We start from the raw sequence: 18874 nt of genomic DNA on the forward strand, positions 1-18874 counted from the left end.
TTTGGATTATTTCGATGTTCGACTTATGGACATATGGATCAGGAAATGCATGGCAATATGAATTCCCTTCAACTGTAGGAGAAACTAATTAGGGGTTTCATTATAAAAAAATAAATAAAAATGTCACTGTAATTGAACTCTGCAGACTATATTGAAGTGTAGTTGTTCCTTATGCCACTGGATGGAGACATAATAGATATTTTCCTCCCCCCCCCCCCAAATTTGAAAGCGTTCCTAGGAATCTTAATAAAAGAGCTCCGGCATTCTTCAGTCAAAATGTTTTTTTTTTTTTTTTTTTGGTATGGGTCAGATCTGTCCCAAGTAGGGCTTCCGTTACCATGACGACCAGGGGCGTCGCACATTGTTTCACAAAAATATTTACTTGCTAACTTAGAACTCCGGAGAGCCAACTATTTGTATTCAAGCTATTAAAAAGTCTATTATCCATATTCTGTTCCCTTTAAGGTTGATACTTTTGAACGCTTTGTCCTGCTGATTCTTCTGAGACAGCTGGAACACAATGGAACGCATTGCTGCTATATAACAAATGCGTTATATTAGCTCGGACATTTCTTAATTGAGTTGTGGAGTGCAGAACTGACGTCTACTAAAAGTAATTATCACTTGTCTGAATCCTAAACATAAGTGGCAATATGCCAACTTATTTTGCTTATGCCCCAAATTCTTTACGGTGAAAAAAAATGGATGGAATGACTGCACTAGTTTAAACACGTATGTGGCAACCATTCAAATGTAACATTTCAACCTCAGGGGTTAAAAAAAGAAGAACAACAAAGCATAGTATAAAGTTTCTTTTTATTACTTTAGCACTTTTTCAAATCTCTGAAGCTTTACCAATATTTTCTTTTGGTAAGTAACTTTTCTGCAATTGTTTCCCCATCTACATGCCCCCCAAAACGTAGGCCAAAATTCATTAGTAGCATATTTTTATTTGTTTTTAACGAATGGCCAAGTAATTGAAGTATCTCGTTGAAGCCCTAGACGAGGTATCCAATTGGGCATAATTTTATAGTGGCGTAACCTTTTTTTTTTTTTTTTTTAATCCACTACAGTACATTTAAGCACAGTTCAGTTGTATTGACTTTAAAATTCAATACATTTAAAAGCAATCACTATTAAAGTGTTGTTCAAACTGCATATAAAACCATATTACCAATGAAGTCGTGACGCTGTGTAAAATAAAACCAAAATAAAATCATTTGCAAATCCTTTTAAACCTGTCATCAATTGAATTCACTACAGAGAGAAGATATTTAATGTTCAAACCGATGAACGTCGTTTTCTTTTTTGGGGTTGCAAATATTCTCTCATTTTGAATTTGGTGCCTGCAACAGGTTCCCAAAAAGTTGGGATAGTTGAAGAATGCAAAAAAAACTAAATACAAAAAAAATAAACTGTTTGACACATTCCGCAGGGTAACAGGTTAATTAGAAACAAATACAAAAACAAAAAGGCAGGCCTGCTATGCTACTGTATTTCATTGTGGTTCACCAAATGGTGGTACTTGGAGAGCTACGACTTATTTGATGTAGCTGGTGTCAAAAGCTTGAACGCCATTGTTCTACTGCATTACAGTGACTGTTGTTTTCCATAATGGTGTGTTCCATCCAGTCAGACAACTGGCAAGTCATAATAAATGCCACCCAAAATCAGATTACTCAATCAATTACTTTTTTTTTTTTTAAGGCTACAAATGCATTTAGCTTTATTCTGAGAAGTCTGGCACCAAGGTCTGCAAATTTTATCTTGTTAAAAACAATTTGTTGGCTCGGTCTGGCAGTTTTTTTCCCCCAATACAAGGGAACATACTGGAGCTTCAGTAAGTACCCTAATTAAATATTTTAAAATTCGGAAAATTCTGACTTCCTAGCAGTCTTGAATGCAGCACGAGTCACCTGATATGACTCTTTGCACTCATTTTTCCAATTATCCCTTGCAAATATTACTCAACAGTTCAGTCAATGTTTTGTTGACCACAAAAATACATGGGAAAAGTTTGTTGCATAAGTTGCCATGGTTTCACCACAGCAGCTCTTTTATTAGCAAAAAAATCATGGAGATTAGTCCACAGATGAGTCCCCATCCGATGGAAAATCTACAGCTGCGGGGTGGGCGTGTGTGTGTGTGTGTGTGTGTGTGTGTGCAGGATATGTAACGTGAAACCATCACCGAGATCTCGGCCGTGTACGCCACACACACACACCGTCTACGTGCGCTTCTGCTTTTGTGTGCTACAAAGACATCCTTCCTTTCAAAGCTTCGTCCTTCAATCGGGAATGTTGCTCGTCGTCGTTAGCGTCTTTTCGGTCGCTTAGAAAAATACAACTTTGAAAGAGGAGGATGACACCAAGAGGAATGAAGTCCCTTTGTTTTGATATTGTGCATACTCTCTCTCACTCACACACACGCACACGAAAAAAAAAAAGAAAAAAAAGAAAAAACACATTCACAGGCTTTTGGTCTCGAGCACACATGCAAACCGGCTGAAAAGGTTCAAATGGCTCTCACAGTATGTCAGAGGGGAATTTGGCCTGTGGAGCAAATTGGTCGTACTTGGTTTGTCCAAGGAGGGAAAACAAGTAAAAACAAAAACGAAACAAATAGACTGCAGGTTAGATGGTAACAACATCTAGCACATGAAGCTAACATCTAAGTCAACAGAAGGAAACTAAGGCATGCTGAAAGTAAACAAAGTGTTCATTCAGAGATGAGGGGGGGGGGGGGGGGGGGGGGGAAGAAGATAATATAGCCAAAATAAAACATGATAGGTCAAAGGAGCACATTTTTAAAAAGGTGGTGGGGGGGGAAAAAACCTGCCATTAGACAGTTGTACAAATATTTTACACAAAATGTTTCTCGTCTACACGCCGCCGTTAAAACCTTTTGAGAGATGAACATAAGTTAATAAGACGATAAAAGTGACATTTGTCAGCGGGGGTCTGTGAAGGCCAGACGCTCGTTGAGTAAAGTCAAGTCCGGGCAGCAGGACCGCCGGGCTGCCTGAACACAGTAACGGCAACAACAACATGACCACGCGGTTAGTTAGATAGTACCAATGAGTACGAGGGACACACTGAAAAAAGTACAGTCCGTATATTTTTTGAGATTAAAGTTGGGATATAATGAGAAACTGTCGCATAATTGGGGGGTGTCAAAGTTGAAAATCGTAATCTTTAGAGCATATACGTAGACAGGTATTGGAGATTAAAGTCAATTATTCTTTTTTATTTTTTTATATTTTTGTTTTTTATATCAAAGTTGTAATATTACTGGAACAAAGTCCAATATTTGAGAAAAAGTTACACTTTCGAGATAAAAAGAAGAATATTTTCAAGATTAAAGTCAGAATCTTATGAGCATAAAGCCGTACATTCGGAATTTAATATCATATTACAAGGACAAACTCAATTTTTAGGAGGAAAAAGTTGTATGTCTGAATTTAAAAAAAATATTTAACCTTTTTAGATTTCAGATTAAAATGGAAATATTACAAGAATAAAGTATACACTTTTGAGAAAAAGTTCTATATTTTCCAGGTTAGAGTAATAATAGATAAAGAACCGTGTACTGAGATAAAAAGTCCTGTTTTTGAGATGTCATTTTATTTTCTCTAAAATATGACTTTATTCTTGAAAATATACTTGACAAAATCCTTTTTTTTTTTTTTTTTTTTAAATGAAAATATCCAACTTTGAATCTGGAAAATATATGGCCTTATTCGCGCAAGAATACAACTTTAAGATGACAAACTTGAATCTCGCAGTGCAGTGACTTTTTTCAGTGTGGCTCTAATACTCCTCCTTCGTGATGCAGAACAAGAATCACACATTCACCTTCAGAAAAGGCCACAGTCCTTCAGGTTGTTTTTGATGATGACGTCGGTGACGGCGTCAAACACAAACTGCACATTCTTGGTGTCGGTGGCGCAGGTGAAGTGGGTGTAGATCTCCTTGGTGTCCTTCCTCTTGTTCAGGTCCTCAAACTGACACTGGATGTAGGCCGCCGCTTCCTCGTAGGTGTTGGAGCCTGCGGGCGGTGACAACATTGGATATGGGTTCATTTTCGACTGCTGCTGTCTCAAAATCTATAGCGAAAAAAAGGAATTATACACTATATCATTATATACTATCCTGTGCAACAGATCAGCCTCAGCCTGGATTGATTTCTGCAGTGGTTTGAAGAACAATTATTTACAATCCATATTCCTTTCTGTAGCAGTTCCCACCCAGATTCTCCATTTTCAGGGAAAGGATGCAATACAGGATTTTGATTGAGATTTGATACGCGTTTTGATTTAGTCACCTGTGTATTCTGGGTAGCAGATTGTGAGGGGGCTCTTTTTGATCTTCTCCTCAAACAGGTCCTTCTTGTTGAGGAAGAGAATGATGGAGGTGTCCGTGAACCACTTGTTGTTGCAGATGGAGTCAAAAAGCTTCATGCTCTCGTGCATTCGGTTCTGCCAAAGAGCATAGACGCGTTGATTGGGGAGAAATGCTCCGAGGAGAAACACACACACACACTGATCACAGAAATTTAGGGATATTTGGCTCTGGCGTGAAATTTCAGGATGAACCTAAAATGCTAGACAACAACAAGGTGTGCAAAAAGTACACACAAAAAAAAACATTGAACAGGAATGAGCTGAGGAATGTGCGTTCAAAGTTTACAGAAGGTCCAATTCTAAGTTCACCTGGAAAGGTTACAATACATTTTAGGTTCATCTGGAAATTGTCCTTTTGTGACAAGTGCGAAAAGCGCGGCGCTCTCACCATCTCCTCGTCCTCGGCCAGCACGAGGTCGTAGTCGCTGAGAGCCACACAGAAGATGATGGCGGTGACGCCCTCGAAGCAGTGGATCCACTTCTTCCTCTCCGAGCGCTGGCCGCCGACATCGAACATTCTGTAGAGATCAGACCAGGGCATTTAAATAAAATAAACAAATAAATAAACTACACATTACAGTAGTACCTTGACTTACAAGTTCAATTCAATCTGTGACCAAGTTTGTAACTCCGTTTACTTGTATACAAGAACAATGTTTCCCCATTGAAATGACTTGAAATGCTGTTAATCTGTTCCAGCTCCCCCCAAAAACACCACGCGACATATTACAGAAAATTGAGTACACCCCACAGTAGAAGGGAGTGAAACCACCAACTCAAAGAGGCTAATTTTAGCGCGGCTCGAATAAGAAGGTGAAAACTGTTTGATAATTCTTGCATCTTCATAGTATTAGAGAGTATTTTGACAAAAACATATATATATAACAGATATATTGTTCTCCTGCTATATTGCGATACAGCATTTGCGCCCCAGCTATACCACATTTTCCCTTAGTGGTCGTTTTTAATCGGCTTTTTACCATATACTCACGTTTATTGTCTGCTGCGAGAACAGTAAAAGACAAACACGAAGAGGATATTCAGCCGCTGTCAGCCACAGCTCACGTCCAGACTCTCACACACAGATTCGCTGTCATCACACGCAACCCCACCAGGCCCCGCCTCTTAAAAGGCACAACTATTTACACAAACATTACGATCCATACGTACAGTATTTATTATTTTCTATACAGTTTATGGTTGCAATTTGTTCTTGGTGTTCAAATACAATGCGGTTATAAAGTGGGTTTCATATGTTTAAAGCATGTGGGAGGGATAAAAATGTTTGGTCACACGATATGGATTTTCACCTATTGTGGGTGGGTCTAGAATGCATCCCCCAGGGTTCACTGTCCATGTTTTTAAGACACCTGGAAGTCATTTTAAATTACGAAAAAAAAAAAAATGCCCAATAGGTCTCCCTGATGTATTTAACAAAAGTTAAATGGCGTAAGAGGAGAAGACAAACTGACTTCTTTAAATGACAAACTGACTTGAAATGCAGATCCTTGAAGGTGAAGTGTGTCTCCACGATGCCAGTGGTCTTCACTCGGGTCCTCAGCACATCCTGCTGGGTGGGCACGTAAGCCCCATGTGATATCCTGTCCAGGTCATTCAGATAGCTTTTTTGGGGAAGGGAAACAAGGGGACAGAGAACAGAAGGGGAATAGTTAACGAGTTCAAACCAGCCACACCCTCGCTTTGGAGGATTGCAATACGACTACTCACTACGCCGCCGAGTCGTTGAGCTGGTACTCTCGGGAGCGGCTGAAGCACGCCTGCACTCCTCCGTCCTTCCACAGCCGCTGGATGACCCCGGCCAGCTCGCCGGTCATGAAGCCCTCCTCGGCCGAGCCGGCCAACACGAACAGCTGCCGCGCGTCATCCTGAGTGGACAAACCTCTCATTTAAGTCGCTACAAAGCAGCTGAAAGCGAAGCCGGCGTTACACTAAAAGTAAATAGAGTGGAACATCTTGCCAGCCGTGCCTCAGTGGAGCCGTGGGTCATTTGTATAGAAACAGAGCATGTACATTAAAAGAGTCAAAATAGCGATAGAAACAAATGAGCATATTGCTACATCAGTTCAATACGCTGGTGTTAAATACAGTGGAACATCTCAAGCCAAATGCCCCTAATGGCTGCAGTCAGAAATTATTTTGCTTATTAATGATGATACGCTTCTAATGAAGCATATTTATACCATAATTAATGGTCTACAATAAAAACCCATCCATTGCAGGGGTTATGTTGCAGACCCCCCCACGATAAATGAAAATCCGCGACATAGAAATACGAAAAAAATATCGATTTTTTTAAACTTATTTTTAACTTGAAATTGTTTTAGGGTCTTTAAACACACTTAAAACACTACACACACATTTAAACAGAATATATTGAGACAGAGAGAGAGAGAGAGAGAGAGAGAGAGAGAGAGAGAGAGAGAGAGAGAGAGAGAGAGAGTGCAAGGGATTTAAAAAAAAAAAAAAAGGCGAAAATATCAAAATTAATATATACAGTACAAAAAAATAAGTCCCGGAGAGACTACCTGTACTATCAATTGCATTAACTAGCTTAAAAATATATCTATGTATTGCGCAGCAATATTAAAAACACGAAATAGCGGGTTCGCAAAGCGTGAACCGCAATATAGCGTGGGTTTACTGTCTATTTCCTCTGTCGTTTCGATTTACAGTGGGTGTTTGTTAATTTGGGTTTATTTGGCTAGACACGCGCATGTATGCATCACCAATCAGCGATTTTGACGACGTCAACCTCACATCGACGGGGTTTATCGGATTTGAGTGTTACCGCTGCACTCGCATTGGCACACATCTGACATGCATCTGAGTTTTATCCACATTTTGAAGAATATTATAGAGTTGTTTACTTAGCACTTCTTTGCAGGGATGGGAATGGGACAATTTTGCGATTCAGATTCCATTATCAAAACTTACAAACATACAACAACTTTAAACATTGAGACTGAGAACAGTGAAAAGCAGAGATAACTTTCGTCATTCCTGGCAGGATATCAACTCTCTTAACTTCGGCTACTCACATTTGGGAATATTTACAGTGCTCATTTGGTATTCAACTTGATCAAAAAACTAATTCAGACATAAAACAAAGAATTGTCCTGCAAAAAAGAACAGATTTGACCCAATTTTGCAAAATACCTTCCACACAATTATAGAAATCCACCTTCTTAGAAACAACCTCCAGAGAGAGTCGGGGGGATCCGAGAGAGGCGAATGTCTGAGGGATAAGTCCTCGATTCCAAGGAGTCCAATTATTGAGAAGTTCTCGATTCCCATCCCTGCTTGTATGACAGTTACGTTTAATTAAAACATCGCCTGGAGCTCATTAAGTTTCTAGGAGGGCGCTAAAACAATTCATCCCCGCTACATTTCCAATGAGGACATTTGTTTTGAAAATGAGAACAAGGACTTGCACAGCCTCTTTGATTTCTAAATGCAGCATTATGTAATCGTATGTACAGGCGACGCTCCTCGTGGGCTAAATGGCAAGAGTAGAAATAGAAACTCAGCCAGAAGCTAATAACCCTTTGCAAATATGTGCAAATAGTATCACGCCCAGAAACACAGACTCACCAAAGTCACATTACCAATACAATATTTTCCATACATTTTCTACTTGTGATTTTGTTTGTGTACAAATATGTTTGGTGGTTTTTAACAAGTTAACATCGTGCGGGAGGGTTACAACTATATTAAGGGGGACTTACTGTATTTTGACATCTTTTCTAGTATTTGAGATGCATTCTCTCTATGGTGGCTCAGTAAACATGTGAAATATGTATTAAAATTGTCCACGCACTTTTCTGCCAAGAGGCCTGAAATCAGGTCGTTCGAATTTCTCGAGCTTATCTCCGTCACTGACGCAGATCTCCGCCTACCTCTCCGCTCCCGAGCCAGCGATGTCGATATAACAAACACGTGCTCTCACAGGTGAGTTTTTCTACACGGAGGCAGCCAATTAGAGGAAAGGGGGCGGTCTTAGCCAAATATGGACAAAGCCGATACAAAACTGGGTCAAAGAGAAGTAGTTGTCACAGGAGCCTTTACTGGACACTCGTATGACAAAAACAAGGTGTTTTTTCAAATGAAATTGACACAGTCCATGTCGGAGAGTCACTATATGGAGGTTGAACTAGCCAAAATACAGGACCTTTAAAAATATATATATATTCCCTCTATGTCGCACCTATTGTGGTTGGATCTAGGAACGTATCCCCTGATATAAACGGGGTTCACTGTAAATCTTATTTCGTGATGGCGAAGTGTAACTTCGGCCAGCACTCACCGCTCTGGCTGTGTCGGCAAAGTCGATCTTGAGGCGCCCCATGGCTCTGATGATGGCAATGATGGACTGGATGGTGTTGCTGTAGACGACCGCCTTGTACTGCTTACATTCCTCCTCTGAGTAGCCTGCTTCGTGGATGATCCTGCCACACGTCACGAGAGGTTTATCACATGTACAGTGTTCCCTGTTATATCACGTTAACGTTAGTTGTCGCAGGCTTGCTCTAACAGGCAAGTGTGTCAAACTTGTTTTTTTTCACGGGCCACATTGTAGTTACAGTTTGGCTCGGGGGGCCATGACACCTATGACTATGAAAACAAATCAGTGGCTAATCATCTCACATTGTTGGACATGCACAACAAATTGATACATAACCAATTGTGAAATCAAAGGTCTAGGATAATAGGTAGTTCATTTACTGTAAAAAACAAAAAAATCTGATATTTTAAGGTTATTTTTGTTACATTGACGATTCGAAATTACAGATTTGGTATAGATTTTAGCAAGACTCATGGAATGAGATTATGTGATCTGCTTGCACGGACCACATAAAATGATATGGTGGGCTAGATCTGGCAACTGGGTCTTGAGTTTGACACCTGTGAACTAGTGGATAGCGTAAACGTGAAACGTGCGTCTTGTGATGGGGATAATGTCTGTAGTTTGGAAGTATTTTCATCTGGAAAGCGACTTGTAATGTTTGTAAAAAGAGCGAGCGCTTCGCATGGAACCGAGATATCTGTTGTGCATTTCAATACTTGACTACTTAAATTTATATTCCACACTAGCCTAAAATGCTAATTTTTCTTAGCTTTTAGTTTAGTTAGGAGAGCATATTTCTATAAAATCTAGGTGGCATGTGGGATGTTTTGTTGTTTAGATATTCTATTTTATAGATTTTAAGACAGGATATTGAAATGAAATTTGTTTGCATTATTTTGTGCTGCACAATTGATATGCTAGGAAAAGATGTTATTAAAGAAAAGATAGCAGTTTACTTCATTTGAACCACTATTGCACTAGACAAATACAAAAAATGACGACAACTGAGATTATCTGGATGCACTCTTTTCTATTTTCACGCACTGCAGAGGTATCAGATCAAGACTCCGTTTCGGCAGACAAACTCAAGTGACTTGGGTGCAAAAAAAAAAAAAAAGTGATCCAGCTATTCCAAATGTTAAAAATTATTTAATTTAGTATAATAAGTACTTTAATTTAATGTACTTTGTCAAGGGTCAGACGACCGATGCGGTCTGTAAACAACGCAGGATTACCGTCCCTAAAAAGTCTGGCAATATGACTAATTTATTTTCCCGTTTCAGCTGCTGACCTTTCAAGGCAGCCGCAACAACAATTGCTCTTACTGTGCATTACAGTAACACGCCGCCACCTTCAAAATAAAACCTGATCAAATAATATACGGACATCAATGCTTTGGATTTCAAAGTATTATATGAAAGAATCTCCCGTTTAACACACAACCAGTCCACTTCTGGAAGAAAGTAGACTGTCCCAAAAATGCACCCACTAAGGTTAATTCGGATCTAAAGTTGCATTTAAAAAAATAAAAGTTTATTTGAAAGACCACCCAAGGACTCCAGCAAAAGAATGTCCATACAGATCTGGTTTTGTTGGTTAACAGTTGGTTAATAGCTGTGTTGACCTCTTTTTGAAGGTTAAAGATTATGTTTTAAAATATAAAATCAAGCCTTTTTTCTCCAGGTCCTTATTTTGAATGGGTGAAAAAAAAAAATATAATAATTTTCGGTATCGACCGTTATGAAATAATTATATTGGGATACATTTTTCAGCCTTATAGTTTTTGTCCTGCTTGACGTGTTGGGCACAGGTTTTGACTTACTTCATCTGTTTAACAATTGTACTCTTCCCAGACTCGCCAGCACCTGAAAGAGACAAACATGGGAATTACATCACAACAGACAAAGGCATGCCGACTTGACACTTTGCGGGCCAAGAAATTCTTTCGCGGGCAATAAAAATTAAAAAAAAGTTGGAATTCAGATATTCTTTCAAAAATAATTTTTTTTTTGGGGGGGGGGAATATCCAGATGGGACTTTAGAGAAAATGTCAGACCTTTAAATATGAGCCTTGAGAGAATGATCTTTTTTTTTTCCATTATCTGTCCAGCCCCGTTACATTGGGGGACACTTACACCATACACCAAATTTACAAATGGAGCTTCCCTCCTCTCCATCTGCGGTTTGTCAGCCGACATGCTAACAGAATCTTGTTAACGCTGCGACTGAATCCGCAGTTGAGCCGCATCTCAGCGCAATTGGATTAATCAACTCGATCCTGGCGTCGATGAGATTACACATGGCTCAAACATCCCTGGGGTTACAATTTAATGCAGGCTGGACTCCCATGTAAAGTGAGGAACACATATATAATCAGGCTGAGTTTGAGCTTTCTGAGTTTTCTACACCTTCCGATCAAATTAAGCAAAGGCCAGATTGTCGGAGGACTGCAGTGTGGAGTGGTTTGGTAGAGAGATTTTTCTCTCCAATCTACTTGGAAAACAGTCAGGGCTGACAATCGTAAATGTTAAACCTATTCAATATTTAAGATGGCAAATCCGTATGTGTAGGTCAACACTGATTGTGGTGATTATAACATAAACCAAAACGATAGCCAATCAAAAAGCAGCCTGAAGTTGAAACAGAGAGCAACCGGTTGTGTTGAGTGTTTGTATGTGTCTCACAAGTCATTGACAACAGAAATTACATGAACAGTTTGCAACAAAAATGTAGATACCAGACATGCGCAAAGTTAGCCTAGCTTCGATTACTGCTCCTGCTACTATTCTTTCTTGTGCTTTGAATTTTCTGTCAGTCTGGATTCCCTGTGGTACTATGCTGCCTCTCATAGGTCAGTCTTGGTACTACGGCAGACTCTGGATTGTCAGTTACGCGTGGGGTGTGCTGCACCGGTCCCCTCGAGTACACCACACACTAAAAGCAGGAAGCACACACACGACGATTTTTTTTTCTTCCTCGTCACGTGTGGGGTCTCACATTTTGAAATTTGATCCCCCTTTAGTCACCCCAGAAACAAAAACGCAACTTTTTGGAGTGCGTCCCTGCCATTCCCGGTGAGGCACGACAACTCCCCATGATATCCATGTGTGTTTACAGGTGAGAAGACAACATTTTAATTACTTTCCCTCTGCTGGGACTCCATGGTCCCAGGTGAGGAGACCTGTTCACCAGTTGGATGTCACACAAAGCTCTGACACACGACAAGTAATTCGTCTACAAAAATGTTCAAATTCTAACTCCCAAATTGGGGAGCAGCTGCCATGCGTGGGGACATGACAGGAGACAGAAACGTACAGAAGACTTCAGTTCAATGAGCATCCAAGGAGTAACTGGGGGTGTGTCGTGCTTTCACATCTATCCATCTTCTATACCTCTTACGCTCACTCGGGTCACAAGGAGCTGGAGCCTATCCCAGCCTATCACAATTTGGGTTACATATTTAGTACAACTGCATCTTTACGTGTACAGATGTAATCAAAAATTAAGAGGCAGTTTACCATATGAAAGTGTTGTTGTTAACTGTAAACTTTAAGTAAAAGCGGTATATTATTCGGTACACCAGTAATACTGGAATTTCACAGCCCCAAACCATCACAGATGCTGGCTTTTGAACTTTGCGTCCATAAAAGTCCGGATGGTTCTTTTCCTCTTTGGCCCGGAGGACACGACGTCCACAATTTCCAAAAACAATTTGAAATGTGGACTCGTCGGACCACAGAACACTTTTCCACTTTGCGTCAGTCCATCTTCGATGAGCTCGGGCCCAGAGAAGACGGCGACGTTTCTGGGTGTTGTTGATAAATGGCTTTTGCTTTGCATAGTAGAGTTTCAAGTTGGACTTCCGGATGTAGCGCCGAACTGTATTTACTGACATTGGTTTTCTGAAGTGTTCCTGAGCCCATGCGGTGATATCCTTTAACACGTTGTCGGTTTTTGATGCAGTGCCGCCCGAGGGATCGAAGGTCACGGGCATTCAATGTTGGTTTACAGCCTTGCCGCTTACATGCAGTGATTTCTCCAGATTCTCTGAACCTTTTGATGATATTATGGACCGTAGATGATGAAATCCCTAAATTCCTTACAACTGTACGCTGAGGAACATTGTCCTTAAACTGTTGGACTATTTTCTCATGCACTTGTTCACAAAGGTGACCCTCACCCCATCTTTGCTTGTGAATGACTGAACAATTTAGGGAAGCTCCTTTTCTACCCAATCATGGCACCCACCTGTTCCCAATGAGCCTGTTCACCTGTGGGATGTCCCAAACTGGTGTTTGATGAGCATTCCTCAACTTTCTCAGTCTTTTTTGCCACCTGTCCCAGCTTTTTTGGAACGTGTTGCAGCCATAAAATTCGAAGTTCGTGATTATTTGCTAAAAACAATCAAGTTTATCAGTTTGAAGATTACATATTTTGTCTTTGTAGTGTATTCAATCAAATATAGGTTGAACATGATTTCCAAATCCTTGTATTCTCTTTTTATTTGGTTAACACAACGTCCCAACTTCATAGGAATTGTACATATTACTAGTACTATTTTATTATTGTTATTTTTTTGATATAATCTTCCTTGAATTCTTTTTTTATTCGTTTTATACATTTTATAGAATGTAGTGTTACGTTCTGCCGCTTCCCGGGCCTTCACACACTCACAGGAACGGCAAGCGAGAGGGACACAGCCCCAAGTGGCGACAAAAACTGAACGGCGAATTCACAATACATGACACAGCGGCACCTTTTTGCCCGGAATGCTTGTTTTCGGAGAGGGAGGATAATTCCACAAAATTTTGCTTACAGGGCAGTCAGGGCAAGCAGAAAGATACCACAAGCTACGTCTGCAATGTCACACGGGCCAGCGGAGGGAAAAGAATGGCAAAATAACTCGCTTGTCTTAATGGGATGGTGCAAGAGGTCAAAGGGTGACAGGTTAGGAAATTTGATGAACTTTAAACAATTTCAAATAGAAGTCTTAAAAAGTGTTTTTCTGTGTGTTTATTTTGTGACGAACTAGTCCCAGTAGTGTTGGGTGTAGACGAGGAGTCACGGATTCACCCAGCAATTACGACGAATCTGTATGGACTCGTTATACTTAATGAAGACAGCGGTTTCTGAATAACGATGTACTGTACTGAAAATGTATTGTTACTATCGAAGAAATCCTATGCACTATGCACACTTTTCTTCTCAATGCATTGCCGGGGTACCGGCTGATACTCATAATCAAGCGACGTGACTCAGACACAGGAAGAAAAAAAACGTGATCGAGACATCCCTATTGACAATTACTTGAGTCCTTGAATTGTATAGCACCATTTAATGTAGAAAACTTTGGATTACTACATGTAAAGCAGAATTTTATACAAATCATGTACTGGATGAATTTATTCATCAAGTGCCAGTGAGTTCAATTTGGCATCAATTTTGTGGTGGAATTTTAAAGTCTCCGAACAAACTCACATTTAAGGAGATAGACTTGAGAATGACTTTGCTGTGTTAGAAGCTAAAATTTACACCCAAAAAAAAAAAAAAAACCCCAACTAATTGGGATTAGGCATGACAAAAACAAATCCAAATGTCACTTTATTCATGGACACCCATGTTTGATTGCGTCTCTATCACTTATTTTCACCATAATACTGTTCCTTGTTAGCACAAGATGTGGGATGCCCATGTGCCCCAAATGTGATTAAGTGAGACAGCAACCTAAATTTGGAGGCAAACAACAAACAAAGGTAAATCAACATTTCAAACCAGTTTACCTACATTGTAACTAAAACATGACTTGATCGTCATGATAAAATCTATGATCCCGGCGCCATCGTACTGGTTAAAGGAAACTCATCTCATAACTGTTAAGGGTTGGGTAAAGGGAGCCACGGTTTATTATTATTTTGTGCGTGTCGTGTTTTCTGTACAGTTTGTGTACATCACATTGTATAATTTGCTGCCCATGTCTTTATTTGAATGAGCTTTTATTTTGCCTTGTACTCTGCTGCCAGCAGCCAGGTTGGCATTGCAAATAAGAGTCTGTTCTAAACGGCCTAACCTGGATGGATGGATAAATGTCTTATTTTAGGCCTACAAATACTGTCAGTAACTATGGTTTCCGGATGTATGGTGTGTTGTTGTTGTTTTAAATAACGGCTGTACATTGAAGGTCTTTAAATCCATCAACCATCCATCTGTCCGTCGCTCGATAGCGGGTCTCCTCATTCGGGCTGTGGCTGTTGTGTAGCCTAATCCCAGCTGGCGTACACCCTAAACTGGTCGGCAGTCAATCACAGGCCACATGTAGACAAACCAGCATTCATTCTCACCTTCACCCCTATGGACATCAGCAGCACCATCAATGTTCCCAAAATGAATGTTTTTTTTTTTTTTTTATTATTGCAATGTGAGAGCAAGCCAGAGTACCCAAAACACATGCAAGAATAAGGAAAACACCTCAAAAGTGTGAGGCAGGCGTGCTCCCCCATCTCCAAATGAGCTTTTCTGAATTTTACCCTGAAGCTATCCACATTTTGTCCTGCATTTTCCACCGACAACACAACGGCAAATTGACTCTCAGAATCGATTTCACTGATCAGCTGCCGACGGGCAATTAAATTATTCATACGTGAGAACGAACGAATATTGGTAATACGCGGAAATTTACGATCAAAAGTTCCTCGAATTGAGCAAAGAGGCCACCACAAGTGTGATAGGGTTTATTTTCGCACCAGTCTGCGCGCAAACAAGACAAAGTCAGCTGATTGGAATTGATTGGAAACGGCAATTAACAGCGATTTTAAATCGCTGGAATTAAAAATAATAGTAACCCCCCCCCCCAAAAAAAAAAACAACTAACAAAATAAATCCTCAATTCACTAACTAATCCGGGCTAGCGACGCTGAGGTGGCTAGGTTAAGAAGCTAATTGCTAAATTAGCTTAGCGATTTAATGCTTTAATGCCAGTATTGGGCGGCAGCAGCTGGCTAAAGTGGCGATAATCCTCCACGGCGGATACATTTTAACCACCTTTATAACTCTTACGATGGAGTTAGCTGACGGGGGGGAATAACAGTTGAACTTTTGAGCTATCTGCGCGACGAAAGCCCATTGACGACAAAATGTCTCCACTTGTTGTTTCACGAAAAGTTCATTTGAACCGCAGATGCAGCTTTTAGACGTGGCGTGATTTGACGAGACGAAGACGGACGACAGCAATGAGTTGGTTGTGTTGTGCAGGGGCTTGGGGAAGGTCCCGAGACCCCCGGCCGGCCCGTCCATCTTTCTCTCACCGAGCAGCAACAGCTTCACCTCCCGGGCAGCTTTCTCTCCGTCGTCCCGGAGGTTCCTGTCGATCATCTTGCTCCGCTCCTGCGCCGCCTTGTCGTCCGTGCTCAGAGTACATCCCATCTTTCTTTCTTCTTTCTTTTTTTTAAAATTGCGCTGCAGTCGGATATCCCCCGAAAAGAATATTTTTGGGGTAAAACCGGACGAAACAACTTTTGACTGGGAGTGCAATACGACATGCAACAGCGACCAGCGAGCCTAGCATCCACCAGTAATGGGGAAGAGGAAGAGGAGGGGGAGGAGGAGTGGGTTTCCAGTTGCGGATTGAAGCCCGCCCTCCTCTTCCAACCACACTGACTTCGCAGCGAATACACGTAAAAAATATATATATTTTTTAAATTGTGTTGTTTACTTGACGAACCGAATTTTTAATAAATGTTTTATCCCTCTAAAAGGGAATATAGAATCGAAGTCTGCCTCATATTTTGAAGAAATTCTTCCTTTCCGGGTCTGCACTGGACGTAATGCGTTATGCGCATGCGCAGAGGTTCATTTAAAAAAAAAAAGCTATAAGAGCGCATGCGTAGTAAGGTTCAAGTTTTTAAAAAAGGCTGTTTAAACTGCTGTGATTTAATCTTAAAATCATTTCAAGAGAACGGAAACACGGTGTAAAAAAACAAAAATATGTATTTTTACCCCAAAAATTTATTGTGCGTAATTGTGCACTTCATTGGGGACATCTACACGGTGTAAAAAAACAAAAATATGTATTTTTACCAAAATAAATTTATTGTGCCTAATTGTGCACTTCATTAGGGACATCTACACGGTGTAAAAAAAAAAAAAAATGTATTTTTACAAAAATAAATGTATTGTGCCGAGTTGCGCCAAATCCTTTTTACAGTTACTGAGATTAAAATGCTTGATTTAAGTGGCACTGTCAAAAATGGATTCATTTAGCAATGCTTATTGTGGTTGTAGAACTGTACTGAATCATACTTAGAGCTCATGATACATTTTCACCCTATGTGCTACTAGATAGCTTTATAAAAAAAATATTCAAAACAAAACATTTTTTTGTGTGTTTCATAGCTGCTACATTCTATCCATCAATTTTCTATGACACGTATGTCCTTATTAGGCTCCTGGGCAGTGGGGTGAAATTGGCATGTGCGACGTCTGCAACCGCACAGGGCGTCACCCATCGGGGATGAGCCCCCTGGCCGGCCGCTGACGGATGGATTTACAATGTAATAAAATCCAATTTTAATTTGTCGATCACATAGTATTCCAAACATCATGGAACGGTGAAAACGGTTTGTTTTTAAGATCACCCACGCAGGATTTTAATAGCTAGTTACCAAACATTTGGCACTCCTGACAATCACGCGATAGTTTAGGCAAATTTAGCCGGAATGTTGGGTGAAAATGCTGGTGGCAGATTTGCATGGTTGGCCTCTGTCATAAGCCGCAAATGCTCACTCGCGCCTTTGCATGTGATGCTTTGACAGACAGACATGCTGCCAGTGCAGAGCGAGAAGCACAGAAGACATCCTCATGCAGGTCTAACAGGTGGAAATCTGTTTTTAAAAAAAGAGGTGGCAAAAGTGCTAACGCTCTCGTCTTCAGAAGTACAGATACTTGTGTAAAAAAAAAATACTGGCAAAAGTGGTGCTGATTCTAGCCCTTAGCAATTTTAAAAGTAATCCCTTTGAAATATTTATCCAAACTTTCAGTAAGACCTGACAGTATGACATGAGTAAAATAATCTGTACAAATAATAATAATAATAATAATAATAATCCGCCCTCTCTGGCACCAGGTTTGACCTCTAATTATATTTTTAGGAAACCACCACGCCCGAGAAAGAACAACCAAACAGAAGTAGAAGGTGTGACCTATGAGGTGTCGCTCAATTGTCGTGGACTCGTGGGCACAAATGTAGCTGCTCAAGTACAAATTATTTTTTTTTTTTATTAACTTTCAGTTATATACTGTACGATACTTGTTTTGAAAACTTGGCACAATGAAAAAAACAATTCTCTGCACACCAAATACTTTCCCTTGTTTATTGACTTACATGTCGCTGCTGTCCCTGTTCTAATAAGATCCTGAGATCTTAATTAATCACGATCTCAGCTGCAGTCCATTTATGTCCGCAGAGGTTTAAAAAAAAAAATACAAATTAATGAGCCCATTTTGACAAAGTAAGGACTAGAAAGTACACGTATCTGTTTTCAATTATATGGAGTAAAAGTAAAACAAATTATTGTCAGAAACTCAAACAAAGCACAGATACCTAAAAAAAAAATCTACTTAGTACAGTGACAAAAAAAAATGTACATTGTTACTTCCCACCACCATTTAAAAATAAACTGAAACAAAAAGCCAGAATTAATGGTGAAGGCCTGTTTTTTTTTCTCTCTCCATGGGATGAAAGGATGTGCTGATGTTCACAAATCAGGGCTCCGCCCTGTGGTTACATTTTCTCTGTGACCACATCCAGCAATTCAAATGAGTGTCAGATGACTGCGATGCAGCCCGGGGAGTGACAACACCTGAAATGAATGAAAACAACTCGTAAACAAAGGGGTATTCACAAAAGCACATTACCACAGCCCTTTTGTGTGTGTGCAAATGACGACGTGTTAAGTAATGTGTCAAATGTGCAATTGTCAGAAAGAAAACCACAAAAATCAAGTCAGTCACACAAGATCTTTTTCAGTGAATGTGTGAATGGACAGACAAAAGTTAACATTTTGTGTGTGTGTGTGTGTGTGTGTATATATATATATGTTTGAATGAACAGA

General features: G+C 40.1%; 1 protein-coding gene across 2 annotated transcripts; it reads right to left on the reverse strand.

Moving 5' to 3' along the window:
- Positions 1–2016: 2016 nt before the first annotated feature.
- LOC133478086 (guanine nucleotide-binding protein G(i) subunit alpha-1) lies at positions 2017–16361 on the reverse strand. 2 transcript variants are annotated; one of them, XM_061773670.1, is made up of 9 exons: positions 16070–16360; positions 10591–10633; positions 8727–8868; positions 6131–6288; positions 5896–6024; positions 4791–4920; positions 4324–4477; positions 3855–4047; positions 2017–3021 (listed from the first exon to the last, which is right to left on the reverse strand). In XM_061773670.1, exons 1-8 carry the CDS (start codon positions 16185–16187, stop codon positions 3857–3859), a joined length of 1065 nt encoding a protein of 354 aa, XP_061629654.1. In that variant the 5' UTR covers positions 16188–16360; the 3' UTR covers positions 2017–3021; positions 3855–3856. The 2 variants fall into 2 exon arrangements, with proteins under 2 accessions (XP_061629654.1, XP_061629653.1); XM_061773669.1 differs by having other exon boundaries at positions 2017–4047; positions 16070–16361.
- Positions 16362–18874: the final 2513 nt, after the last annotated feature.

The sequence above is a fragment of the Phyllopteryx taeniolatus genome, chromosome 5 (genome assembly GCF_024500385.1).
Source record: "Phyllopteryx taeniolatus isolate TA_2022b chromosome 5, UOR_Ptae_1.2, whole genome shotgun sequence".
NCBI lineage: Eukaryota > Metazoa > Chordata > Actinopteri > Syngnathiformes > Syngnathidae > Phyllopteryx > Phyllopteryx taeniolatus.